The 27,666-nt window shown below is 50.2% G+C and overlaps 1 protein-coding gene across 1 annotated transcript in view; it reads left to right on the forward strand.

The window, feature by feature from the left end:
* Positions 1-1,029: 1,029 nt before the first annotated feature.
* LOC309890570 (scavenger receptor cysteine-rich type 1 protein M130-like) overlaps positions 1,030-27,666 on the forward strand; it is a gene marked incomplete at both ends in the record, with an annotated part of 39,066 nt that continues 12,429 nt past the window's right edge. The window contains one exon of the mRNA XM_082784993.1: positions 1,030-1,090. Within this exon, the coding sequence (XP_082641119.1) occupies positions 1,030-1,090 (61 nt within the window). The remainder of the gene's footprint in view (positions 1,091-27,666) is intronic.

Below are 27,666 nucleotides of genomic sequence, written 5' to 3' on the forward strand. Positions count from 1 at the left end.
TCTTTTCAGGTAGATGCAGGACTGTAATGCCCCTCCATATCAAGAAGGAGCAAGCACTGGGCAGCTGGGAACAACACCAATGGACACACCAACTTGCCTCACTCTGCACTGAGCCACTGCAAATCCTTTGCATCTCAGGACTCACAGGTATTGAGCATGAGTGCTCCAGAGATGATCAGGCTTTCTGCCTTCAAAGCAAACTCCCTAGGGAAGATGATGATGGGGGGGGGGGGGGGAGGGGGAAGGGGGGGAGGCTGCGAAGGTCTGTTCAAAAGACAAACACAGGTCTAAAACTCCTTTCTGCAGCCAACTGTCTTAGAATCGGGGTGCAGATGATGACAAGCCCCTCTATATTAAGAGGGATGTCACCTGGGAGATTCTGAATATGAAGTCTGGCCCCTGCAACCCTCTTGTTCCTAAACAGAAGAATACAGCAGAATTAGAGCTCAACCAACACTTTGAAAGTCTATGGACAGAGGCCCTGCTTCTCTTGGCATACTCAGGCAGCAGAAAGCATAACTCCAGGCAGGGAACTGCAGCAAGGTCTTAAAAAGAAGTACAAAGGATGGGTATGCCGTTGGGGAGCATCTATGAGAAATGGCTTTGGTTTTGTGCAGAGAAGTCTGTCCTAACTCTTCCTTGTCTTTTCCTCTTGGGACAGTCATCAGGGCCCACAGGAAGAAAATGTCCAACAGCAGCTTCCCCAATGAGTTCCTCCTCCTGGCATTTGCAGACACGCGCGAGCTGCAGCTCCTGCACTTTGGGCTCTTCCTGGGCATCTACTTGGCTGCGCTCCTGGGCAATGTCTTCATCATCACGACCATAGCCTGTGACCACCGCCTCCACACCCCCATGTACTTCTTCCTCCTCAACCTCTCCCTCTTTGACTTGGGTTCCATTTCCACCACTCTCCCCAAAGCTATTGCCAACTCCTTGTGGGAAACCAGGACCATCTCCTATTTGGGATGTGCTGCCCAGGTCTTCCTGCTTGTTCTTTTGATTTCAGGAGAGTATTTTCTTCTCACCGTCATGGCCTACGACCGCTATGTTGCCATTCACAAACCACTGCACTACAAGACACTCATAGGTGGTAGAACTTGTGTCAAAATGGCAGCAGCTGCCTGGGGCAGTGGCTTTCTCAATGCCATGGTGCACACTGCCAATATATTTTCACTCGCACTCTGTCATGGCAATGCTGTGGACCAGTTCTTCTGTGAAATTCCCCAGATCCTCAAGCTTTTCTGCACAGATGCCTACCTCAGAGAGGCTGGGCTTATTGTGGTTACAGCATGTTTACTCTTTGTGTGCTTTGTTTTCCTTGTGCTGTCCTATGTGCAGATCTTCAGGGCTGTGCTAAGGATGCCCTCAGAGCACGGACGGCACAAAGCCTTTTCCACTTGCCTCCCTCACCTGGCCGTTGTCTCCCTGTTTCTCAGCACTGTCATGTTTGCCTACCTGAAGCCCCCTTCCATCTCCTTCCCATCCTTGGATCTGGTGATGACAATTTTGTACTCAGTGGTGTCTCCAGCAGTGAACCCCATCATCTATAGCATGAGGAACCAGGAGCTCAAGGATGCACTGAAGAAGCTGATCTTGCTGGTAGTAGTTAAGAAGAAATAAAGTGCCTGTCTCTCTCCACAAATGATCTTTGATTGATCTCAGACAAATGTTGTGCTTTGGGGCATTCTGTCATTGGTAACCATGGATGTACACAAGTGCTTGAATTCACTTCATTTCTGCAGGGACAGGAATCCAGTCAGACTGACTCAGAGGCCTTCTGTAAATGTGCCTATTGTCGCATGGCAGGTGGCCTTCTGTGTTTCTTCTCTTCGTTATAAAAGGATGTGTTCAGTGCAGAGGCCTGGGGTCAACACCAAGCTTTTTCTCTATGTCTCCTGTACATGTCCATAGATTTCCTGTTTGTCAGTAGCTCATTCTTTTCTTCCTGGAAAGGTACCCTCCAGCTGCTTCTCATCATCAGGTCGGGTGCTGGCAGTTCTGTACTTGATGATGTCTTTGACATTGAATTCCCACGTCTAATGTCTGAGGAACCATGAGTTGCAGGAGAGGAGTGAGCACTGAGAAATTTACCACAGCGTATCATCTGCAAGAACCTGTTTCCCCTTCTCTGCACAGTTCCCAGAGTGTGTCTTTTCCTGTAGATATTTGTACCAATTGGTTATTCCTTCCTTTAAAAGATCTGGCCTCCCTACTAACATCTCTGGAACAAAAGAGGTATCCTCGCCCATGTATCCTGTGGCAGTGAACAAATCAGGCAAGGGAGGCAGGAGACCAGCATGGCTGAGTCAGGACCGCTTAATAAAACTAAAGCACAGAAAGGAAAAGCAAAGGCAGTGGAGGCAGGGACGTGCATGCTTAAGATTATAGGGGTACAGCCCATGGGTGTATTGATCAGGAAAGCCAAGACACATATAGAAAGAAACTTGGATAGGCATGCAAAGAATAACAAAGAGTTTCTGCAGATATATATGGCAGCAAAGAAATTGTACCCTCCATAAAAAGTGGCATATGGGACCTGACTACTACTGACATGGAGAAGGCTGAGGTACTCAACAACTTGTTGGACTCAGTCTCACCATCTCATTCCAGTCACAGAATGTCAAGATAGGGACTGGGGGAATTAAGTCCACTCATGGTAGGCAGAGAACAGGTTTGAAACTACTTGAGGAACCTGAAGGTGCACAACTCCATAGGACCCAATCAGGTGCATTCCAGAGTCCTGAGGGAACTGGCAGATAAAGTTCCTAAACCACTGTCCATCATATTTGAAAAGTTGTGGTGCTCAGCTGAAGTCCTAAAGGTCTGAAAAAGGAGAAATATAACACCCATTTTTTAAATGGCTAAAAGGACAACCCCTGGGAACTACAAACTGTAGTTCAACAAGTCCAAGTGCAAGGTCCTGCTCCTTGGTCAGGTCATTCCCCAATGTCAACAGACCAGGTGATGACTGGATTGAGAGCAGACCTGTGGAGGACTTGGGGATATTGGTAGATGAAAAGTTGGATGTAAGCTGGCAATGTGCATTTCCATCCCAGAAAGACAATCATATCCTGGGCTGCATCATAGTAGCGTAGCTAGCATGTCCAGAAAGGTGATTCTTCTCCTCTGCTCCACCTGTGTGAGAGCCCAACAGGAGTACTGCACCCAGGCCTAGGGACCCAGTGTAAGAAAGAAGTAGACCTATGATAAAAGGTCATAAAAATCATCACAGGACTGGAAAGACTATCCTGTCAAAAAAGCCTGGAAGAGCTGGGGTTCTCCAGCCTAGAGAAGAGAGGTCTCTGAGGAGACCTTAGTGTGGCCTTCCGATATATAAAGGGGGCCTTCCAGAAAGCTATGGAGAGATGCTTTACTTGGGTGTATAGTGACAGGACAAGGTGTGGCATTTTTAAATTACAAGAGGGCCTTGATAGTAAGGCCTCCTGTAGCGAGGGGCCCAAAACTGAACACAGTACTCAAGGTGCAGCCTCACCAGAGCTGAGTACAGAGAGACAACCACTTCCCTAGCCCTGCTGGACACCCTGTTTCTGATACAAGCCAGGATGCTGTTGGTCTTCTTGGCCATCTGAGCACACTGCTGGCTCATATTCATCTGGCTATTGACCAATACCCCCAGCTCCTTTCCTCCAGGCAGCTTTCCAGCCACTCTTCCCCCAGCCTGTAGCACTGCATAGGGTTGTTATGCCCTGAGTGCAGGGCCCAGCACTTAGCCTTGATGAACCTCATACAGTTGGCTTCAGACCATTGGTCCAGATTCCCCTACCCCTACTCTCAAGCAGATCAACACTCACACCTAACTTGGGGTCATCTGCAAACTTACTGAGGGTGTACTCAATCTCTTTGTCCAGATCATTGAGAAAGATTTTGAAGAGAAGTTGCCTCAGTACTTAGCCCTGGGAGACACCACTAGTGACTGGCCTCCAACCGAATTTAATTCCATTTGCCTTAACTCTTTGGGCCTGGCCACCCAGGGAACTTTTAACCCAAAGAATCATACACCCACCCACGCCATGAGTAGTCAGTTTCTCCAGGTTAATGTTGTAGAAAACGGTGCCAAAAGCCTTACTGCAGTCTAGGTAGATCACATCCACAGTCTTTCCCTCATCCACGGAACATGTCACCTTGCTGTAGAAGGAGATCATCTTTGTCAAGCAAGACCTGCCTTTCATAAACCCATACTGACTGGGTCTGATCACTTGGTTACCCTGTAGGTGCCACATGGCACTCAGGATCATCTGCTTGATGAGCTTTCCTGACTCCAAGGTTAGACTGACAGGCCTGTAGTTTCTCTGACTCTCCTTCTGACCCTTGTTGTATATGGGCATCACATTTGCTAGCCACCAGTCAACTGGGACTTCCCCAAATAGACAGGACTGCTGATAAATGTTCGCAAGTGGCTTGGTGAACATTTTGGCCAGCTCCCTCTGTACCCTCAGGTGGATCCCATCCAGCCCTGTAGACTTGCATAATTCTAACTGTTTTAGCAGGAATTAATCATTTCCTCATAGATTAGGAGGCCTTCATTCTGCTCCCCATCCCTATCTACCTGCTCAGGTGTCTGAATCCCCGGAGAACAAGTGGTATTGCTGTTAAAGACTGAGGCAAAAAAAAAAAAAAAAAAAAAAAAAAAGACATTATGTATCTCAGCCTTTTCATCATCTCATGTCACTATGGTTCCTTCTACATCAAATCAAGAGTGGATATTCTCCTTAGTCCTCCTGGTCTAGTTTATGTCTTTATATGTGTAAATATATATATTGTCTTTAACAGCTGCAATCTGGTTGTGCTCCAGTTGGGATTTGGCCATTCCAATTTTCTCCCTGCACTGCCCCCGACATCTTTAAAGTCCTCCTGAGATCTTTACTAGAGATCAGCACTTAGGAAGGGGTGTTTCAAACTCAAGGAGCAGTCGAGACATGTCCCAACGCAAGGGGAGATCACTGCTGTGTGGACAGCTGCTTAGCAGGAAGGGTTCAAGAAATTTAAATGGTTGTCTTGTGATCAGGTTATGAAAAATGAGAAAAATAAGCATCAGACTCCTTGTACCTACAAATTCTGTTGTCCCCTGAGAAACTAGTCTTGGAAGAACCTGCTGCTATTCATAGGGTAATTGCATGATTGATGGTATGGTTTCCAAGCTCGTGAATATCAAAGTACATGGTGCAACCTGTTCCTGCTGGGGTAGTCAAAGTACAGGCTAGAATTCAGGAAGTTCCTGGCCCAGTCAGGATTAAGGCCTTTACTTCCTTTGGAGTCTGGATGAAAGTACCACCAGTTTGGTCAAGGACTTGAGTGTATCCATCACAGTAGCCAGCCCTGTGTGACCTCTCCCAGCCCATGGGCTTCCATAGGGACTGTGTTGGGGGAGGACATTTCTCTACCCCTGAATGCATCCTTGTTCATGCAGTATCTGCCCCATGGGTCTGTGGGGCAATGGGATTTGGTCAGTCTATCTGCGGAGATCTTCTCAACCCTATGGATCCCAGCTCTGCCCAGTGGCAGCCCAGGAGCACTGCCACCATCTCTCTCTCCTGGGTGAAGAGGTATCTCTGTGTGCCCTTCTCTGAGCCCATGCAGCGATTCACAAGGCATGTCTCTGCTTGGAGCTAATCACTGCATCGTGCCTGCACAGACCCAGGAGACCCTGGCCAGGCTGTCCTTGGAGATGAGCTCTGATGGTCCTCAGCCCATAGCTAGACCTGAGCACTGGCCTGGAGCACTGGCCTGGGAATGCACCCCACAGAAGAGCTCACACTGTGCTGGGGCCCTGTAGCATGTCCTCACCACATGCATCTTCCTGGTAGAAAGAAGATTGGATTCCAAAGTAATTTCAGCTGGGTGCTAACTGTGAGTGTTTCCCAAATCCCCTAAGATTGAAAAAATATTTTCACAGAATCACAGAATCATCTATGTTGGAAGGGACCTCCAAGATCACCTAGTCCAACCTATGATGTAAGACTAACAAGTCCTCCACTAAACCATATCACTAAGCTCTACATCTAAACATCTTTTAAAGACCTCCAGGGATGGTGACTCCACCACTTCCCTGGGAAACCCATTCCAATGCCTAACAACCCTTTCGGTAAAGATATTTTTTTCTAATATCCAACCTAAACTTTCCCTGGTGCAACTTCAGCCCATTCCCCCTTGTCTTGTCACTAGGCACGTGGGAGAATAGTCCAACCCCCACCTCAATACAGCCTCCTTTAAGGTATCTATAGAGTGCAATAAGGTCTCCCCTGAGCTTCCTCTTCTTCAGGCTAAACAACCCCAGTTCCCTCAGCTGCTCCTCATAAGACTTGTTCTCCAGACCCCTCACCAGCTTTGTTGCCCTTCTCTGGATTCGCTCGATCACCTTGATGTCCTTCTTGTAGTGAGGAGCCCGAAACTGAACACAGTACTCGAGGCACGGCCTCACCAGAGCAAAGTACAGTTGTTTGGTTCTTTTTCCAAAACAAACAAACAAAAAAAGTTATGAATTCCATTCAATGGGTGCATGTGCAGGAACAACTTTATTACCTAGCTCCACTACCATTATGACTGAAGAACATACCAGTTTCGTATTGACACTCACTTATACTGCATGGGCCATAGCTCTTGCCAAAGGTCGTCTCTAATTGAAGCACCTTCTCAGACAGTTCATGTTACATCAGGTACTTAGGGCCATATCTCAAGAAGTTTGGAATCCATCAGTCTCTATCAACAGAGATCCCACTATCCTTGTGGGACTTTCCCCTGGCATTTGGCTATGAACAAATTATCAAAACAAACAAACAAACAAAAAAAATAAAATTTCAAAGAAACAATCAGAAAAACCATGAACTTTCTCAGTCTTTGCTGGCACGTTATGTGCTCCAGGCCCCAGACATCTTTCTAGCCTCAGCTGGTCTATCTGAAACCTGTCAGGGTCTTTCTCATGCAGGGGAGCCCCACACTGGACATAGCAGTCCTGATGTGTCACCATATAGGGAGGAAGACTGATTTCCCTTCCCCTGATTTTGCTAATTGTCCTGGTTTCAGTTAGCACAGAATTAATTTTCTTCCTAGTAGCTGGTGGAATGCTGTGTTTTGGCTTAGAATGAGAAGAGTGCTGATAACACCCCGATGCTTTAATTGTTGCAGAGCAGTGCTTATACTAAGCCAAGGACATCTCAGCCTTTGCTCTGTCCTGCCAACGGGCAGGCTGGGGGGTGCAGTAAGAGCTGGGAGGGGACAGACCCAGGACAGGTGACCCAAACTAGCCAAAGGGGTATTCCATACCATCTGACGTCATGCTAAACAATATATAGGGGTGGCTAGCCGGGGGGAGGGGGCCGGACTGCTCGGGGTTAGGCTGGGCATCGGTCAGCGGGTGGTGAGCAATTGCATTGTGCATCACTTGTTTGTACATACTATTATTACTTTCGTATTATCACCATTGTATCATCATTATTATTATTATTATTATTATTTTCCTGTCTTATTAAACTGTCTTTATCTCAACTCACGGGCTTCACTTTCCATTTCTCTCCCCCGTCCCAGAGAGGGAGGGGGGAGGGTGAGCGAACGGCTGCGTGGTGTTTAGCTGCCAGCCGGGTTAAACCACAACAGTCTTTTTGGCGCCCAACGTGGGGCACGAAAGGTTGAGATAACGGCAGATCTGACCAGAGTGTGTTAAACTAAAATTGGTATAAGTATTAGACCTGCTTAATAGTCACTTGTCATAATGCTGATTGCTTTAATCTCAACTGTGCTGCGCCTGTTTTCCAAATTGAGTATTATAGCACGTTATTTTCCGTATGTGCTCTCTGTCATGTTGTTTCTCCTCTCCGGGCCCTGGTTTCAGACCATTATGGTACTGTGTGTTGTATCAGTGGCTTATGAGATGATGAAATATCTGGCCATGACTCTAACCTGGTATTTGTACTCAGTAACATCTTCGATTCTATACTTTGGAAACTGTATTTTGGAAACTATTAGCAATTGTATCTGTTGCCTTTTTTCATTAGGGAGTCAATCTGTGGAGGGGAAAGGGGAAGATAATTTTTCTTACTTGATCACTCTCCCTTTCTCCTTCACCACCCCTGTACCCTCCTTGATCACTCTCCCTTCCTCCTTCACCACCCTCTTATCCTCCGAGTTTATTACAATAGCTCTCCAAGATATTGAATATCCTTGGGATACTCAGACCAGCATAGTCCTGTTGTTCTGCCTCCTGAATGCACTTCAGGTTCTGCTTAAAGTTAAACAACTACTTAGGAAGCTCATCCGGAGATCTGCCCGGAGGCAGTATAGTTGTGGGTGGCAGGGAGTATGGGAGGATATGGGCAGGCATCTAGACCAGTTGGCACCCCCAGTGTTTTGGAAATTCACCCCTGAACAACTGCAAAATCCTCAAAAACTGGCAGAATGCTTGAATAAAAGGTGTCGCGATTCGGGAAGTTCCAAAGTAACACAAATCATTGTAACATGCTGGGGCCTGGCTTACGCCTATCGAGCTGCCATGGATACTGCTATCAACTTAGTGACAGACCCTGCGGCCACTCCAAGTCCCGTGACAGATCCAACGGCCACTGTGACCCCTACGGTGGACTCTGCAGCCGCTCCAGTCCCAGCTCCTGCAGCCGCTCCAGTCCCAGCTCCTGCAGCCGCTCCAGTCCCAGCTCCTGCAGCCGCTCCAGTCCCAGTTCCTGAAGCCGCCCCAGTCCCAGCTCCTGAAGCCGCCCCAGTCCCAGTTCCTGCAGTCGCTCCAGTTCCAGCTCCGGCCGCTACTCCAGTCCCAGTTCCTGCAACTGCTCCAGTCCCAGCTCCTGAAGCTGCTCCAGCTCCAGCTCCTGAAGCCGCTCCAGCTCCAGCTCCTGCAGCTGCTCCAGTCCCAGTTCCTGCAGTCGCTCCAGTTCCAGCTCCGGCCGCTACTCCAGTCCCAGTTCCTGCAACTGCTCCAGTCCCAGCTCCTGAAGTCGCTCCAGCTCCAGCTCCTGAAGCCGCTCCAGCTCCAGCTCCTACTGCTGCTCCAGTCCCAGCTCCTGCAACTGCTCCAGCTCCAACTCCAGCTCCTGTAGCCGCTACAGCTCCGGTTCCTGCAACTGCTCCAGCTCCTGTAGCCGCTCCAGCTCCTGTGGCCGTGTCAGAGAAACGAGCTGTAGCAGTGCAAGTTGACCCTGCAGAGGGCATTCCAACCCCTGTGGCAGACCCTGTAACAAAGTCAGAGAAACGAGCAGTAGCAGTGCAAGCTGCCCCTGTAGAGAAGGTGAAAATATGGTATAGAAATTCAAGTCGTTTAGAACGCAGAGAGTCTTCTGCCAATCCAGGTAAGGCTTCTGCCAAAACTAAGTATAGAGATGACGAAGATGATGACGACGCTGGGCCGTCAAGGATTCAGGAGGAGGAAGATGAGGATGCCGAAAGAGCAACAGTAACTACCCGAAGCCTAAACGAGCGCGAGCTACGAGATGTGCAAAAAGATTTTGGTCGCTGTATAGGTGAGCAGCTTGTCACCTGGCTGCTCCGGTGCTGGGACTCTGGAGCCAATTGTGTGGAATTAGACAGCAGGGAAGCCAAGCGGCTGGGATCCCTTGCTCGAGACGCCGGCATTGACAAAGCAATTGCAGATGGAGCACGACCCACCAGCCTCTGGAGGCGTCTCCTCTCAGCTGTGAGGGAAAGGTATCCCTTCAAGGAAGATATTTTATGTCTACCAGGCAAGTGGACCACTATGGAGAAGGGAATCCAGTACCTGAGGGAATTAGCCGTACGGGAAGTGATTTATGAGGATCCAGACCTCAAACAAACATCCACAGATCCAGATGAAGTCAAGTGTACACGACCCATGTGGCGGAAGTTTGTACGGAGTGCACCATCATCATATGCCAGCTCATTGGCAATAATGGCCTGGAAAGAGGATGAGGAACCCACAGTGGGTGAAGCGGCTAAACAACTCCGGCAGTACGAAGAAAGTCTCTCCTCTTCCTTACAGGCCTGCGTCTCAGCTGTGGAGAAACTTTCTGAAAAGGTTCACCAACTTGAAGAGAATCTATTGTCCTCCCCACCTGAACCAACCAGTGCCCACCGACCAAAGGAGAACACTTGGGAGAAACTTTCTGAAAAGGTTCACCAACTTGAAGAGAGATTATTCTCCTTCGCACCTGTACAAAGCAGTGTCTCAGCTGTCAGGGGTAGGCGTTCACCCACACAAGGAAGACGATATGGTGGGTACTCACCCCGTGCCACCCTGTGGTTTTACTTACGAGACCATGGAGAGGACATGAGAAAGTGGGATGGAAAATCTACCGCGACCCTAGAGGCACGGGTACGTGAGTTGCAAAAGAAAACAATCAGGAAAAAGGGATTCTCCGAAAAGTTTGCTGCTCCAACTTCCAGCAGACAGTCCTTCAAACACAGAAACGAGGAAGATTCTGACCAGGATTAGGGGGGCCCTGCCTCCAGCCAGGGGGAGGAAAGGGACAATCGAGTTTATTGGACTGTGTGGATTCGATGGCCTGGCACATCACGCGCACAGAAGTATAAGGCTTTAGTAGACACCGGTGCACAATGTACTATAATGCCATCGAGCTATAAAGGACCAGAGCCCATCTATATTTGTGGAGTGACAGGGGGATCTCAGCAGTTGACTGTATTGGAGGCTGAAGTGAGTCTGACTGGGAATGAGTGGGAAAAGCACCGCATTGTGACTGGTCCGGATGCTCCATGTATCCTTGGCATAGACTATCTTAGAAGAGGATACTGCAAGGACCCAAAAGGGTTCCGGTGGGCTTTTGGTATTGCTGCCTTAGAGACAGAGGGCATTAAACAATTATCTACCTTGCCTGGTCTCTCAGAGGACCCCTCTGTTGTGGGGTTGCTGAGGGTCGAAGAACAGCAAGTGCCAATTGCTACCACAACTGTGCACCGGCGGCAATATCGCACCAACCGAGACTCCCTGATTCCCATCCATAAGCTAATTCGTCAATTGGAGAGCCAAGGAGTGATCAGCAAGACTCATTCACCTTTCAATAGTCCCATATGGCCAGTGTGAAAGTCTAATGGCGAGTGGAGACTAACAGTGGACTATCGCGGCCTGAACGAAGTCACGCCACCACTGAGTGCTGCAGTGCCGGACATGCTGGAACTTCAGTATGAACTTGAATCGAAGGCAGCCAAGTGGTACGCCACAATTGATATCGCTAATGCATTTTTCTCCATCCCTCTAGCAGCAGAGTGCAGGCCACAATTTGCCTTCACTTGGAGGGGAGTCCAATATACCTGGAATAGGCTGCCCCAGGGGTGGAAACACAGCCCTACCATTTGCCATGGGCTGATCCAGTCTGCACTAGAGCAGGGGGAAGCTCCTGAACACCTGCAGTACATCGATGACATTATTGTGTGGGGTGACACAGCAGAGGAAGTTTTCGAGAAAGGGAAGAAAATAGTCCAAATCCTTCTGAAAGCCGGTTTTGCCATAAAACAAAATAAAGTCAAAGGACCTGCACGGGAGATCCAGTTTTTAGGAATAAAATGGCAAGATGGACGTCGTCAAATCCCAATGGATGTGATCAACAAAATAACAGCTATGTCTCCACCAACTAACAAAAAAGAAACACAGACTTTCCTAGGTGTTGTGGGGTTTTGGAGAATGCACATCCCAAATTACAGTCTGATTGTAAACCCACTCTACCAAGTAACTCGTAAGAAGAATGAGTTTGAATGGGGCCCTGAACAACGACAAGCCTTTGAACAAATCAAGCAGGAAATAGTCCATGCAGTAGCCCTTGGGCCAGTTCGAACAGGACCAGATGTAAAGAATGTGCTCTACACTGCAGCCGGGGAGAACGGCCCCACCTGGAGCCTCTGGCAGAAAGAACCTGGGGAAACTCGAGGTCGGCCTCTGGGGTTTTGGAGTCGGGGATACAGAGGATCTGAGGCCCGCTATACTCCAACTGAAAAGGAGATATTGGCAGCATATGAAGGAGTTCGATCTGCTTCGGAGGTGGTCGGTACTGAAGCGCAGCTCCTCCTAGCACCCCGATTACCGGTACTAGGCTGGATGTTCAAGGGAAGGGTCCCCTCTACGCATCATGCAACTGATGCTACATGGAGCAAGTGGGTTGCATTGATTACTCAGCGGGCTCGAATAGGAAACCCCAGTCGCCCAGGAATATTGGAAGTGATTATGGACTGGCCAGAAGGCAAATACTTTGGGATATCATCAGAGGAGGAGGTGGGTCATGCTGAAGAAGCCCCACTGTACAACCAGTTGCCAGAGAATGAAAAGAAATATGCCCTGTTCACTGATGGGTCCTGTCGTATTGTGGGGAAGCATCGGAGATGGAAGGCTGCTGTATGGAGTCCTACGCGACGAGTTGCAGAAGCTGCTGAGGGAGAAGGTGAATCGAGTCAGTTTGCAGAAGTGAAAGCCATTCAGCTGGCTTTAGACATTGCTGAACGAGAAAAATGGCCAGTTCTCTATCTCTACACCGATTCATGGATGGTAGCAAATGCCCTGTGGGGATGGTTACAGCAATGGAAGCAAAACAACTGGCAGCGTAGGGGCAAACCTATCTGGGCTGCTGCATTGTGGCAAGATATTGCTGCTCGGGTAGAGAACCTGGCTGTGAAAGTACGCCACGTAGATGCTCATGTGCCCAAGAATCGGGCTACTGAAGAACATCAAAACAACCAGCAGGTGGATCAGGCTGCTAAGATTGAAGTAGCTCAGGTGGACCTGGATTGGCAGCATAAAGGTGAATTATTTATAGCCCGATGGGCCCATGACACCTCAGGCCATCAAGGTAGAGATGCAACATACAGATGGGCTCGTGATCGAGGGGTGGACTTGACCATGGACGCTATAGCACAGGTTATTCATGACTGTGAAACATGTGCTGCAATCAAGCAAGCCAAACGGTCAAAGCCTCTTTGGTATGGAGGACGATGGCTGAAATATAAATATGGAGAGGCCTGGCAGATTGATTACATCACACTCCCTCAAACTCGCAATGGCAAGCGCCACGTACTTACAATGGTGGAAGCAACCACCGGATGGCTGGAAACATATCCTGTGCCTCATGCTACCGCCCGGAACACCATCCTGGGCCTTGAAAAGCAAGTCCTATGGCGACATGGCACCCCAGAAAGAATAGAATCAGATAATGGGACTCACTTCCGAAACAACCTTATAGACACTTGGGCCAAAGAACATGGTATTGAATGGGTGTATCACATCCCCTATCATGCACCAGCCTCCGGGAAAGTTGAACGATACAATGGCCTGTTAAAGACTACCTTGAAAGCAATGGGCGCTGGGACGTTCAAAAACTGGGATACGCATTTGGCAAAGGCCACCTGGTTAGTCAATACTAGGGGATCTACCAACCGAGCTGGACCTGCCCAATCAAACCTGTTACGTACTGTAGATGGGGATAAAGTTCCTGTAGTGCATGTAAAAAATATGCTGGGTAAAACAGTCTGGGCTACTCCTGCCTCAGGAAAAGGCAAACCTATTCGTGGAATTGTTTTCGCTCAGGGACCTGGATATACTTGGTGGGTAATGCAAAAGAACGGAGAGGTCCGGTGTGTACCTCAAGGAGATTTAATACTAGGTGAGAATAGCCCATGAACTGAATTGCACCATGTTAAATAGTATATTATACTGTATATTATCACTACCATGATTACTATAGGTGACTAATTAGAATGTATGGAAAAGAGTGTAACCTGAGCATGACATAAATGGTATGGAATAAGGGGTGGATAGATGTCCTGGTTTCAGTTAGCACAGAATTAATTTTCTTCCTAGTAGCTGGTGGAATGCTGTGTTTTGGCTTAGAATGAGAAGAGTGCTGATAACACCCCGATGCTTTAATTGTTGCAGAGCAGTGCTTATACTAAGCCAAGGACATCTCAGCCTTTGCTCTGTCCTGCCAACGGGCAGGCTGGGGGGTGCAGTAAGAGCTGGGAGGGGACAGACCCAGGACAGGTGACCCAAACTAGCCAAAGGGGTATTCCATACCATCTGACGTCATGCTAAACAATATATAGGGGTGGCTAGCCGGGGGGAGGGGGCCGGACTGCTCGGGGTTAGGCTGGGCATCGGTCAGCGGGTGGTGAGCAATTGCATTGTGCATCACTTGTTTGTACATACTATTATTACTTTCGTATTATCACCATTGTATCATCATTATTATTATTATTATTATTATTTTCCTGTCTTATTAAACTGTCTTTATCTCAACTCACGGGCTTCACTTTCCATTTCTCTCCCCCGTCCCAGAGAGGGAGGGGGGAGGGTGAGCGAACGGCTGCGTGGTGTTTAGCTGCCAGCCGGGTTAAACCACGACACTAATGCAGCCAAGGATGCACACGGACATCCTCACTCTAAAGGTACACTGTTCCCTTCTGTCCCACTTGTTGTCTGCCCAGACCCAAAGGGCCTTTTCTGCAGTATTGCTTGCCAACTGGTCATCCCAGCCTGGGCTGTTGCATGGAGTTGTTCCAGTGCAGTGGCAAAATGGCCATCACATTTGTCTTGCTTGAACTTTGTGGGGCTCTGGTTGGCCAATTCACCAAGCTGTTGAAGACTACTACAGCCTCCTGCTTCTCCTCATCAGAAGGGTCTGTCAGATCATCCTATGCATTCAAGCGGCACAATTTGCCCTTGCTGATTTCATGCCAGATATTTCCAGTCCTTTGTTCATCCTTCAGATGCTTGGAAATTGCTTCCAGGAGGATTTGCTCCATCACTTTCCCAGGGACTGAGGGGAGGCATACCTGCCTGCAGTTTCCCTGGCCTTTCTTCCTGGTCTTTCTGTAGATGGCAAGGACATCCCTTGTCCCAGGCATCAAAAACCTTCTTGACCACCACAGCCTATCCCAGTTGACAGAAACAGACACACAATGATGTTGGCCAACACCGTCAGCACCCCTGGCTGCAGCTCATCACATCCCATAGCTGCATATGTCCAATGAGCTCACTGAGAGTCTCTCCACAGGTCCTTGGCCACTACATCCTGTTCCCCCTGATCAGTTTGTCCACATTTTTCTTTGCCTTCCTCTTGCTGCTAGCACACTTACTGAAGGCCTTCTTGCTATTCTCTGCATCCCTCACTGGTTCCATTTCCAGCTGAGTTCTGGCTTTCCAAGTTGCATCCCTGCATGAACAGACAAGGTCTCTGTGCTCCCCCTGAGCAGCCTGGCCTCCTTCAGCCATCCAAGACCTTCCACCTAGGTCCACTGAACTCTGGTAGCCAGGGCAGTGATAGAGGTTCAGTGGGAGCAGCTCCTCCAGGACCTTCCTGAGAAAAGCTCTGCCCAGCCTGGGGATGCTCTCCCCTGAGCATTGGGAGATCAGAGGGACAAGGGCCAGGGAAGGTTGGAAGAAGACAGAACAGCTCTGCAAAGGGCCAAGGAGCACTCGCAGGATTAGGGGGTGAATACCTATGCCTTGGCCTTCACACTGCGTGTCTAGTGCCTCTGTGGATGGCCAGGCTACGGGATGATGGTGGGTGCCAGCCTGAGGGTAGGAGTGCTGGGATTTTGTGTGGGCTTCCATTGCAAATGGGACTGTGAGGAAGGCAAGTGGTCAGGCTCAGGCACAGGAGACTGCAGTGCCAAGGGTGGAAAAAGGGTGTGGACTGGCCTTGAGCCATGTGTGCTTGATTATATCTGTAACAGCCTGTATGGTTCTTGTGCTTGGAGGAGGTTCTCCTTGAAGATGAAGCAGCTGGCTGAGACCTCTTTGACCTTCTGGGCTACTTCCCATGAGATCCAGCCAAGGAGCTCCCAGAACAAGCTGAGATCTGCTCCTGGGAACTTAAAGGTTCTGACACTGGGATTTGTCTTGTGTACCTTCACTGGGGTTTGAATCCGCATCATCTCCTGTGCACTGACCCTCTGTGGAAGAGCTCATGTACCCGTGGCTCCGTACATGCTTGTGGCTCTGTCTCAAATATTCTCTCCAGAAGGTAACTACAAACATTGTGGCCCAGCTGTCCCTCCTCCTACATCAAGCCTCTCATTGAGCTGGGCCCATTCCCAGAGAAAATGGGAAGTGGCATCATGGGACAATCCTCTTTCCAGTGCTGAAGCAGATTTTGGGAAAGCATGGTGCTTTCCCTTGCATCAGCACCTCCATCTCATTCAGATGGGAGGAATATAACATCTGCTGGGAAGCCAGCTTGGACTCCAGATGCCACCACCATGCTCTGGGGACTTCCCTCTTTTAGCCACCAGCCACTGCTGTGTCCTGCTCCTTCTGCTGCCAATGGAAGGGCAGGTTCAGCACCCTTTGTGCCCTTGGCACCTTCTGCTCTCTGTGCCTTGCTGCCTCTCCCAGCTGCTCTTCCGAGGCCACTCACAGTTTTCCAACAGCATCTGTAGCAGTGGCTGTAAAGGAGAGGGGAGGTGCACCTGAAGAGCGGCACAAACCTCCTGCCAACAGGAATTGATTTCTTCCTCTTAGAGCACAGGAAGTCCTACCAAAGCATCTCCCAGCTTCACTGCTGGCAGGAGGATCTCCCATAAACACCTCTGCCTTGTGCCTGCTCCTGACTTCCCATACCCTTGGGCTGGACATTCTGCACGTCACAGGAGGTTCGGACCATTCTTCATGGCAAAGATCTCCACGGGACTGTCTCTACATCATGCCTTGCTTCTCTTTGAAGCTGTTTTGCTTCAAAGAAAAAATAATAAATAATAATAATAATAAAAAAATCTTTATGATACAAAGACATGCTTCAGGCCTGCCCAGTACTCCCACACTCATTCTCTGGCTATCCAGGTGGCCCTGAGGGTTGATGAGGCTCCTCTTCTGCAGAACATCATCTGAGTGCTCACATACCTCTCAGGACAGGAGGTAACACCATCGAGGTCCTGAACAAAGCTGCTGCAGGTCTACTGTACCACAGCGGTTGGTGTGAGGGCCAACCACATTCTTCTCTGGGACATAGTTTCTTTGCTGGTGAATATACCTGCAGACGCCATGTGCATCTGGTCTGGAAAAGGCACAGGCACACACCCCACCTGCAGTACCTGGCACTTGGTCCTTTCTGTTCATATACATAAACACACACATGTCCACTGTCACACCAGAGCCCTGCAGTAGCTGTTTTTTGGGACGTGACATTCTTCCTCCAAGGCATGTGGTTGAAGATCCCCGCTCCCTCTGGTAGCAGCACTGGAAACCCATTCACTTGAGTAGCTGTACTGGGACTCCACAGGCTGGAAATACTGCACTGAGCACCTTGGGGAGCTTTCCAGCCCAGAGCAAGGTTAGCACATGCCCTGAGCCAACCTGCAGTATCTCCAAAGTTTCCTCTTGGTCCTGGTATGGCCAGGGTGTGTGTCACCCAACGTGTCCAGTCAGGAAAGGCCTGGGTGTGCAGAGCTGGCCCATGGTAGCACAGTCCCTGTTCCTCTGGAGTGTGTGTGTGTGTCGGGAGAGGGGGGGGAGGTAGGGGGGAGGGAGGGGGTTTGATGCAAACTCCTAGGTAGCCCCTAGGGATGGGGTCTTTCTTATGAGGACAGACTTTAGTTTACCATTTGACAGGTTCTGCACAGGCAAGAACAGGACTCAGGATGGCATAACCCTTCAGGAACGACCTTTGGGATTCCCTCAAAAGACAGAACTCCTGGCTGTGTCATAGCTTGAGTCACTGCACTGCGTAGGCATACCAAAGTCCCACCATGACTGATGCAACCTCATACTTCCCTGCAGCCACCCCTCCAGTCTTCCTGAACTACCGTTGACACTGCAGACTCAAGCAAACAGAGACAAAAGGGAATGTAAGAATGCCAGTGCTGTACAAACTCAACAACGATACATACTAGTAAGCAATTGGAATACAAACTGAGCACCAGCTCATCACAAGCATCAAATCCATGTTTAATTGGTTTGAAAGTACTGAGCACAGGGCATTAGAAAAAGCATAATAGAAGGAGCTACATCTTCTCAGTGTGGACTCAGCAGCAGTGGCCCTGTAGAATGACAACCCATCTGACCTCTTGTCGTGGTTTAACCCGGCCAGCAGCTAAACACCACGCAGCCGTTCGCTCACCCTCCCCCCTCCCTCTCTGGGATGGGGGAGAGAAATGGAAAGTGAAGCCCGTGAGTTGAGATAAAGACAGTTTAATAAGACAGGAAAATAATAATAACAATAATAATAATGATAATAATATATAAATAATAATATAAACAATAATAATAATATAAATAATAATATAAACAATAATAATAATAATATAATATAAAGCAGTCCGGCCCCCTCCCCCTAGCTAGCCACCCCTATATATTGTTTAGCATGACGTCAGATGGTATGGAATACCCCTTTGGCTAGTTTGGGTCACCTGTCCTGGGTCTGTCCCCTCCCAGCTCTTACTGCACCCCCAGCCTGCCTGTTGGCAGGACAGAGCAAAAGGCTGAGATGTCCTTGGCTTGGTATAAGCACTGCTCTGCAACAATTAAAACATTGGGGTGTTATCAACACTCTTCTCATCCTAAGCCAAAACACAGCATTCCACCAGCTACTAGGAAGAAAATTAATTCTGTTCTAACTGAAACCAGGACACCTCTCATGACTTGGACAGGTGTACAGTTTGCTGGTTGAAGAACTGTCTGGATAGCTATGCTCAAAGAGTCTGAGTGAAGGGAGTTCAGTCCAGCTGGTGGACGGTCACCAGTGGCTTTCCCCAGGCCTCAGTACTCTGTCGACTTTTGTTTACTATTTTGATGGATGATCTGAATAAGAAGATCAAGTACACCCTCAGTACATTGTCAGGTGATGACAAGTTAGGTGGGACAGTTGATCTTCTTGAGGGTAGGAAAGCTTTGCAGAGGTATCTGGAAAGGCTAGATTGATGGACTGAGTCCAATCACATGACATCCAGGAGTCGTTAATGTTGGGTCCTGCCCTTGGGTCATAACAACCCCAAGCAGTGGTGTAGGCCTGGGGAAGAGTGTCTGGAAAGCTGCCTAGTAGAAAAGCACCTGGGGCTGCTGGTTGACAGATGGCTGAACATGAGGCAGTGGTGTACCCAGGTGGCCAAGAAGGCCAATGGCATCCTGGCCTGCATGAGAACTAGGGTGTCCAGCAGGACCAGGAAACTGACTGTTCCCTTGTATGCAGCACAGAATCATAGAATATTTTGTGTTGGAAGGAACCTTAAAGATCATGTAGTTCCAGCACAGCCCCCCACCCCATCATGGTCAGGGACCTGTTCCAATAGATCATATGTGCTTATGAGGTCACTGTCAGCTGAAGATCTGATAGGCCACAAGCAGGCCCATGGCAGCTGAACGTTCCTGTGATACCAGTGGTGCCTGAGTAGCTGACAGGCTGAGAGCAAGGATGGCCTGTGATGGGCTAGACACTGAGAGGACCCTGGTGCCTGAGAAGCCAGTAGGCCAGGAATAAGCACATGGCTTGTGAGGGTCTGTGGAGAGCTGATTAGTGACCAATTAGCTGATAGGTCAGGGCAAGGCCCATGGATTGTACAGGTACCTGTTTATATTGTATAAACTCTAGGATAGAATAAATCTTGTAGTTAAAATATAGTGAGAACAAAATATACGATATCTCGACCTTCTGTTATGCTGAAACTTGAGATAACTTGACCAAACTCGGCATTCCTGCAGCTTGGAAAACAACTGACTCAGCCAACTTGGCATTCATTAGCAAAAGGTGAAAAGTACATCATGAGGAAGACCTACAGTCTTCCTCCCAAAGGCCACTGCCCACGTCCCGAAGACCCCAGCACACAATTCTTGGGAGGCTTTGCGCAAGTGCAAGGACTGATAAGCTAATTAGCATACAAAGCAAGAGTAGGCGGGTTTAGGTAATGAATATGTATAGGCATTAATTGAATCTTCATTGTTTTGCTGTGTAAATATGAGATAGTTTGTTGCTTCGAACATGCACGTTAGGTGGAAGGATCCCCCGTGCATCCAGCGCTGACAATAAGGGATACTTCGTCACTTAGAAATTTTGGCTTTGATCTTTGAATCACTGTGAGGTCACTGGTGCCTGAGGAGCTGGCAGGCCTGGAACATGCCAAGAACTTGTGTAGGTGTTTTTGAGGTCATTGCTGTCTGAATACAGGTCAGGAGCAGGCCCATGGCAGGTGAGGATGCTATGGCATCACCAGGAGCTGGGCTGGACAGAATCATGAAATAGCCTGAGTTGGAAAAATTGAAGATTAGTGAGTCCAACTCCAGCCACCAGACAAAAATAAAATAAAAAAATATATATTTAATTAAAAAACTACAAAATCTAGAAATATGGCCGGTCCTCTTTAATATCTTCATCGATGATCTGGACGAGGGCATTCAGTGCACCCTCAGTAAGTTTGCAGATGACACCAAGTTAGGTGCGTGTGTCGATCTGCTTGAGGGTAGGAAAGCTCTGCAGGAGGATCTGGATAGGCTGCACCGATGGGCTGAGGTCAACTGCATGAAGTTCAACAAGGCCAAGTGCCGGGTCCTGCACCTGGGGCACAACAACCCCAAGCAGAGCTACAGGCTGGGAGAGGAATGGTTGGGGAGCTGCCAGGCACAGAAGGACCTGGGAGTGATGGTGGATAGTCAGCTGAATATGAGCCAGCAGTGTGCTCAGGTGGCCAAGAAGGCCAACGGCATCCTGGCTTGTATCAGGAACAGTGTGACCAGCAGGGCTAGGGAGGTGATCGTCCCCCTGTACTCGGCTCTGGTGAGGCTGCACCTCGAGTACTGTGTTCAATTTTGGGCCCCTCGCTACAAGAAGGACATGGAGGTGCTTGAGCGGGTGCAGAGAAGGGCGACAAAGCTGGTGAGGGGCCTGGAGAACAAGTCCTACGAGGAGCGGCTGAGGGAGCTGGGCTTGTTCAGCCTGGAGAAGAGGAGGCTCAGGGGCGACCTTATCACTCTCTATGGGTACCTGTCGTGGTTTAACCCGACCGGCAGCTAAACACCACGCAGCCGTTCGCTCACCCTCCCCCCTCCCTCTCTGGGACGGGGGAGAGAAATGGAAAGTGAAGCCCGTGAGTTGAGATAAAGACAGTTTAATAAGACAGGGAAAAAAAAAACAAAAATAATAATAACAATAATAATAATGATGATACAATGGTGATAATACGAAAGTAATAATAGTATGTACAAACAAGTGATGCACAATGCAATTGCTCACCACCCGCTGACCGATGCCCAGCCTAACCCCGAGCAGTCCGGCCCCCTCCCCCCGGCTAGCCACCCCTATATATTGTTTAGCATGACGTCAGATGGTATGGAATACCCCTTTGGCTAGTTTGGGTCACCTGTCCTGGGTCTGTCCCCTCCCAGCTCTTACTGCACCCCCCAGCCTGCCCGTTGGCAGGACAGAGCAAAGGCTGAGATGTCCTTGGCTTAGTATAAGCACTGCTCTGCAACAATTAAAGCATCGGGGTGTTATCAGCACTCTTCTCATTCTAAGCCAAAACACAGCATTCCACCAGCTACTAGGAAGAAAATTAATTCTGTGCTAACTGAAACCAGGACAGTACCTCAAGGGAGGCTGTAGCGAGGTGGGGGTTTGTAGTGGGTTTACGTGGCAAGGTTTTGGTAGCAGGGAGCCATAGGGGTGGTTTCTGTGAGAAAGATCTAGAAGCTGCCCCATGTTTGGGAAGGGCCCCATTGTTTTCCAGATCCGAGCCAATAAGCGATGTTGTTTTGCGCCTCTGTGAGAGCATATTTAAGACAGGGAAAAAACGCTGCGCCACACAGCAGCCGGGAGAGTCAAGGGAGTGGGAGAACAGCCTTGCACCAAGGTCAGTGTAGAAGGAGGGGGAGAGGTGCTCCAGGCGCCGGAGCAGAAGTCCCCTGCGGCCTGTGGTGAGGACCATGGTGAAGCAGGATGTCCCCCTGCAGCCCATGGAGTACCACGGTGGAGCAGGGTTCCACGCTGCAGCCCGTGGAGGAGACCACGGTGGAGCAGGTGGCCCTGCACCGACGGAGGCTGCCGCCTGTGGAAGACCCCTGCCGGAGCAGATTCCGGGCCGGACCTGTAGCCCGTGGAGAGGAGACCACGCAGGAACAGGTGACCTGGCAGGAGCTGCTGCCCGTGGGGGAGCCAGGTTGGAGCAGTTTTCTCCTGAGGGATGGACCCCGTGGTACGGACCCATATCTGGAGCAGTTCTGGAAGAGCTGCTGCCTGTGGGAAGCCCACGCCGGATCAGTTCATCAAGGACTGCATCCCGTGGGTGGGACCCCACAGCACAGGGGACGAGAGTGACCGAGAAGGAGCGGCAGAGGAGAAGTGCTGTAGACTGACCATAACCCCCATTCCCCGTTCCCCTGCGCCGCTCGGGGGGAGGAGGTGGAAAAGGGTGGATGGGGGGGGAAGGTGCTTTTGGTTTTTTTTTTCCTTTGTTTTCTCACTTCTCTCGCTTGTTAGTTGTAGGCAATAAATCTTACTATCTCCTTATGCCGAGTCTGTTTTGCCCGTTACAATAATTATTGCGTGATTTTCTCGTCCTTATCTCAATCCTTGAGCCCTTTTCACATATTTTCTCCCCATTCCTCTTTGAGGAGGGGGAGTGAGAGAGCGGCTGTGGTGGAGCTCGGCTGCCCACTCGAGCGGAACCACGACAGTCTTTTTTGGCGCCCAACGTGGGGCTCAAGGAATTTGAGATAAGATGATAGTTAGTAGAAGTAACGGGCAAAAATATGTGCAGGATGATTGTTAGGAATGTACAAGTTGTGAAGAATTAAGAAAGCAGTAACTGTGATATGTTAGTGTGGTGAAGGGACGAGGGGTGGTGTGTGTGTGTAAAATGTCCACCTTGTCGGTGCTGTGATGATGTTATGTTTACTTTGGTGTGGTGAATTCTTTTTTGTTTTGATTTAAGTGAATTTTGTGAAGGTTGTTGTGATAATTGTAAAGTAAGAGTATGTTGTGAGTAGTCTTAAATATGCTTTTAACAGAGGCGAGGGGTGGAATGTAGTGGGTTTACGTGGCAAGGTTTTGGTAGCAGGGAGCCATAGGGGTGGTTTCTGTGAGAAAGATCTAGAAGCTGCCCCATGTTTGGGAAGGGCCCCATTGTTTTCCAGATCCGAGCCAATAAGCGATGTTGTTTTGCGCCTCTGTGAGAGCATATTTAAGACAGGGAAAAAACGCTGCGCCACACAGCAGCCGGGAGAGTCAAGGGAGTGGGAGAACAGCCTTGCACCAAGGTCAGTGTAGAAGGAGGGGGAGAGGTGCTCCAGGCGCCGGAGCAGAAGTCCCCTGCGGCCTGTGGTGAGGACCATGGTGAAGCAGGATGTCCCCCTGCAGCCCATGGAGTACCACGGTGGAGCAGGGTTCCACGCTGCAGCCCGTGGAGGAGACCACGGTGGAGCAGGTGGCCCTGCACCGACGGAGGCTGCCGCCTGTGGAAGACCCCTGCCGGAGCAGATTCCGGGCCGGACCTGTAGCCCGTGGAGAGGAGACCACGCAGGAACAGGTGACCTGGCAGGAGCTGCTGCCCGTGGGGGAGCCAGGTTGGAGCAGTTTTCTCCTGAGGGATGGACCCCGTGGTACGGACCCATATCTGGAGCAGTTCTGGAAGAGCTGCTGCCTGTGGGAAGCCCACGCCGGATCAGTTCATCAAGGACTGCATCCCGTGGGTGGGACCCCACAGCACAGGGGACGAGAGTGACCGAGAAGGAGCGGCAGAGGAGAAGTGCTGTAGACTGACCATAACCCCCATTCCCCGTTCCCCTGCGCCGCTCGGGGGGAGGAGGTGGAAAAGGGTGGATGGGGGGGGAAGGTGCTTTTGGTTTTTTTTTTCCTTTGTTTTCTCACTTCTCTCGCTTGTTAGTTGTAGGCAATAAATCTTACTATCTCCTTATGCCGAGTCTGTTTTGCCCGTTACAATAATTATTGCGTGATTTTCTCGTCCTTATCTCAATCCTTGAGCCCTTTTCACATATTTTCTCCCCATTCCTCTTTGAGGAGGGGGAGTGAGAGAGCGGCTGTGGTGGAGCTCGGCTGCCCACTCGAGCGGAACCACGACAGGGTTGGCCTGCTCTCCCACGTGCCTGGTGACAGGACGAGGGGGAATGGGCTTAAGTTGAGCCAGGGGAGTTTTAGGTTAGATGTTAGGAAGAACTTCTTTACTGAAAGGGTTGTGAGGCACTGGAACAGGCTGCCCAGGGAAGTGGTGGAGTCACCATCCCTGGAAGTCTTCAAAAGACATGTAGAGCTTAGGGATATGGTTTAGTGGGGACTGTTAGCATTAGGTCAGAGGTTGGACTCGATGATCTTGAGGTCTCTTCCAACCTAGAAATTCTGTGATTCTGTGATTCTGTGATATATATTTATAAAATAAAAATTATCTATAATATGTATAAAAATAATATAATAAAAATAAAATAATGTGGTAATATAAAATATATAAAATATAATATAATACAATATAATTAATATAATAAAAAATACTGTATAACAGCATAATTCTGTGTAATATAACATAATACATGTATTAAATATAATATCTAATATGTAATATAAAATAATACATATAATATATAACAATATATGATCTAATATAATATATACCAATATAATATAATAATGTATATGTAAAATGTGTATTTTGTATATATTTATTAAAATATATATTTTATATAAAAATAACTAATATGTATATATATACGTATGTGTGTGTTTGTATATATATATGTAAAATAAACTATATGTCTGAGAGCATTATCCAAACACATCTTGGACTGCGCCAGGCTTGGAGCTCTGAGGAAGCTGGGAGGCACTGCAAGGCCATGCCTGGGCACGGGGCCAGGAGGAAACCACCGTCTTCCTGCCCGGGCGCCATGTCACGTGGGCTGCGGTTTGTGCACCTGCAGTGGCAGGCAGGCTCCAGCTCCCGACCCGCCGCGGGGAATAACGGCCCCTGGGTGACACGCTGAGAGCCAGGGAGACGCCTGAGGCTCTGGGCTGCAGCTCTGCTGCCAGGGCAGGCCCTGGACCAGCTCTGGCTGCTGCCGGGACCCCACAGGAGGCTCCCTGGGGAGGGACGGGACAGCCAGCGCTCCCGGCATGGGGCTCTGGCCCTGCCCAAGGGCCTTTCCCAGCTGCTGCTGCCAGCACAGCAGGGGCTGTAGCAGGGGCAGGGGCTGGTCTCTTCCCAGCCTGACACAGCCCTGCTGCAGGACCAGTCCCCTGGATCCCATGGCGCAAGGACAGCCGGACAATCGCACCTTGGGCTCTTGGATGCTACAGCTTAGGAGATGCTCTGTGCTCCCACAGCAGGCTGCAAGGGGTGTCAGAGCCAGCTGCCCCCACACCCAGCCTTACCCCACGATGATCTCCCACCGCAGTGACGTGAGAGCCGCAGCGGAGCCGTCCCTCATATATGGTCATGAAGAGCGCTGGAGAAGTTCATTGGAGAGCTGGGCTGCGTCGGAGGGGAGATAAGTGCCGATAACGTCTAAAAAGGTGCCTGCTGCTTCGATTGGCTCCTCCTGCAGCTGGGACAGCATCTGCACAGATATATTGCCTTCCCATCATCTCCATTGCCTCGTGGGTCCCCAGTAACTCCAGCAGCAGGGCTGTGCTGTCAGGACAGGAGCCTCAGGATGGGGACAGAGGGACTCCTGCCCCCTTGGGTGCTGTGTCTGCTCCTCTGGGTGAAGCCTTGCAGAGGTAAGTGCCAGCTTCTCTGTTCCACAGCCTTGGGACAGTGGGCAGCAGTGGGGCCATTGGGATCTCTCTGGGAGTGGGGTTGTTTTCAGGCACCACTGATATGAGAGGCAGAAGGTTCTCAGTCTCTCAGCTCTGTTCTTTAATCTGTGCCTGTCTGGGTGGGAGGTGGTAATCCATTTTCATATCTCCCATGTTTTTGGCAGCCCAAGCCTGACTTCATTTCTAGACACCTTGTCCTTGGGTAACCTTTTGCGACCCCTTGTTCCCCAGCACTGTGCCTCTGGATCTGGAGGAGTCCCAGACAATGAGGGTGGCTCTCAGTGATCTCCAGGGCACAGCCAATGTCTGGGATGCCCCAGGGGGGTTGTGTGCTGTTCCCTGCCCCTGGGATCTGGAGAAACACTGACTCCAGGAGGGCAGGTTGTGTCCCATTAACAGAAGGGGACTGGGGCATCTGCACCGAGAGGTGTTCTTCTTGGGGGTCCTGGTCAAGCACAGGGGCCAGTCTGACAGCAGGGATGGGGAAGAGATGTGGACTGTTGGTATCCTTGTGATCAACTCTGTGCTCTGTAGGGACACAGGAGGTCCTGAGTTTGATGGTGGGTTTGGGAGGTGCCTGTGGCAGACAATGGGTAATGGAAGCTGCTCAAGGGGCATGGGTCTGTTTGGGGGAAACTGGGATGGGGAGGAGTGGGAGCCCTGTGCAGGGCTGGGGGTTGTGTGTGGGTGGGCATGGGCAGGACAGCGGGCCACTTGGGTGGGAGGAGGTGGTGAGGGCTGTGGGGCAGCAAATGGCCCAAGAGGGCTAGAGCTGGGTATCCCCATCCCAGCATAGCCCATGGGGAGAGGAGGAGCCCCCCACTGCCCCTGAGATAGCCTATGGGGACAGGGATCCCACCCTGGGAACTGGGAGTCTGCCTGGGGAGGGGGTCCTCACAGACCTGTAATGTGGGGCTCAAAACTCTCCTGACCCTTCCTGTGTTGGTGTTTGAAGGGGCTGCGGAGGTGAGGCTGGCGGATGGCGGCAGTCGCTGTGCTGGGAGAGTGGAGGTGAAACATCAGGGCCAGTGGGGGACCGTGTGCCATTACGACTGGGACATGACCGATGCTGCAGTGGTTTGTAGGCAGCTGGGCTGTGGGGTTGCTCTCAAAGCTCATCGGAATGCACACTTTGGGCCGGGATCTGGACGCATTTGGATGGATGATGTTGGCTGTCGTGGCACCGAGTCTGCCCTGTCTGACTGCACACACACAGAATGGGCTGAAAGATACTGTGATCACAGCTTTGATGCTGGAGTGACATGCTCAGGTAAGGACTGAACTTCTTCCCTACTTCTGGGATGGGGACACTTCTAAGGGACCCGGCTGTGACCTCAGGAAGCAACAAGTGGACACCAGAACATGGCTCCACCCTTCCCCACTGTGCTGGCTGGATCCCATCTTTCTCTTCCATTCACCCAGGCCCTGTCTGGCAGGCTGGTCCCTATGCCAGAGGAATCTAGAGCAGCTCCCCCAGCCACCAGCAGCCTCAGGGAAGGGCGTGCAATGGCCCAGGACTTTTGGGGTTGTACCCCCAGCAGACACGAGAACCTCAGCCAAAGCAGAGAGGCTGCTCAGAGGGCAGGAGCACTGGGCTTGCACAGAGGAGCAGGGAGGCAAGTGGCACCTTGTTCCTGTCCTGGAGTCACCCCATGAGAGCCAAGCCCCGCAGACACGGCCCCTCCAGGCAGTGCTGACCTGAAGCCCAGCCTCTCCTGCCTTCCCTGTGCCCCAGGGGCTGTGCCACCACCTCCTGGCTCTCCTCTCTGCCTGCCCTCACACTGGGAGCTCGTGTCAGCCCAGGGCTGCTCTCTGCCTGCTTTGCTGATCCATGCATGGTAGGTGGCTGGGGACGTGCATGCCCAGCACCACACTGTCCCTCCCTGAGGACACCCCTTTGCGGAGGATCCCCTGAAGTGCCCCATCTAACAAGAGCTCCCCAAGAGCCCCACCATTCCCTGGGAACAGCGGGGCTTTTTGGCAGATC

This window comes from Aythya marila (genome assembly GCF_965140915.1).
Source record: "Aythya marila genome assembly, contig: HAP1_HAP1_SCAFFOLD_169, whole genome shotgun sequence".
NCBI classification, from domain to species: domain Eukaryota; kingdom Metazoa; phylum Chordata; class Aves; order Anseriformes; family Anatidae; genus Aythya; species Aythya marila.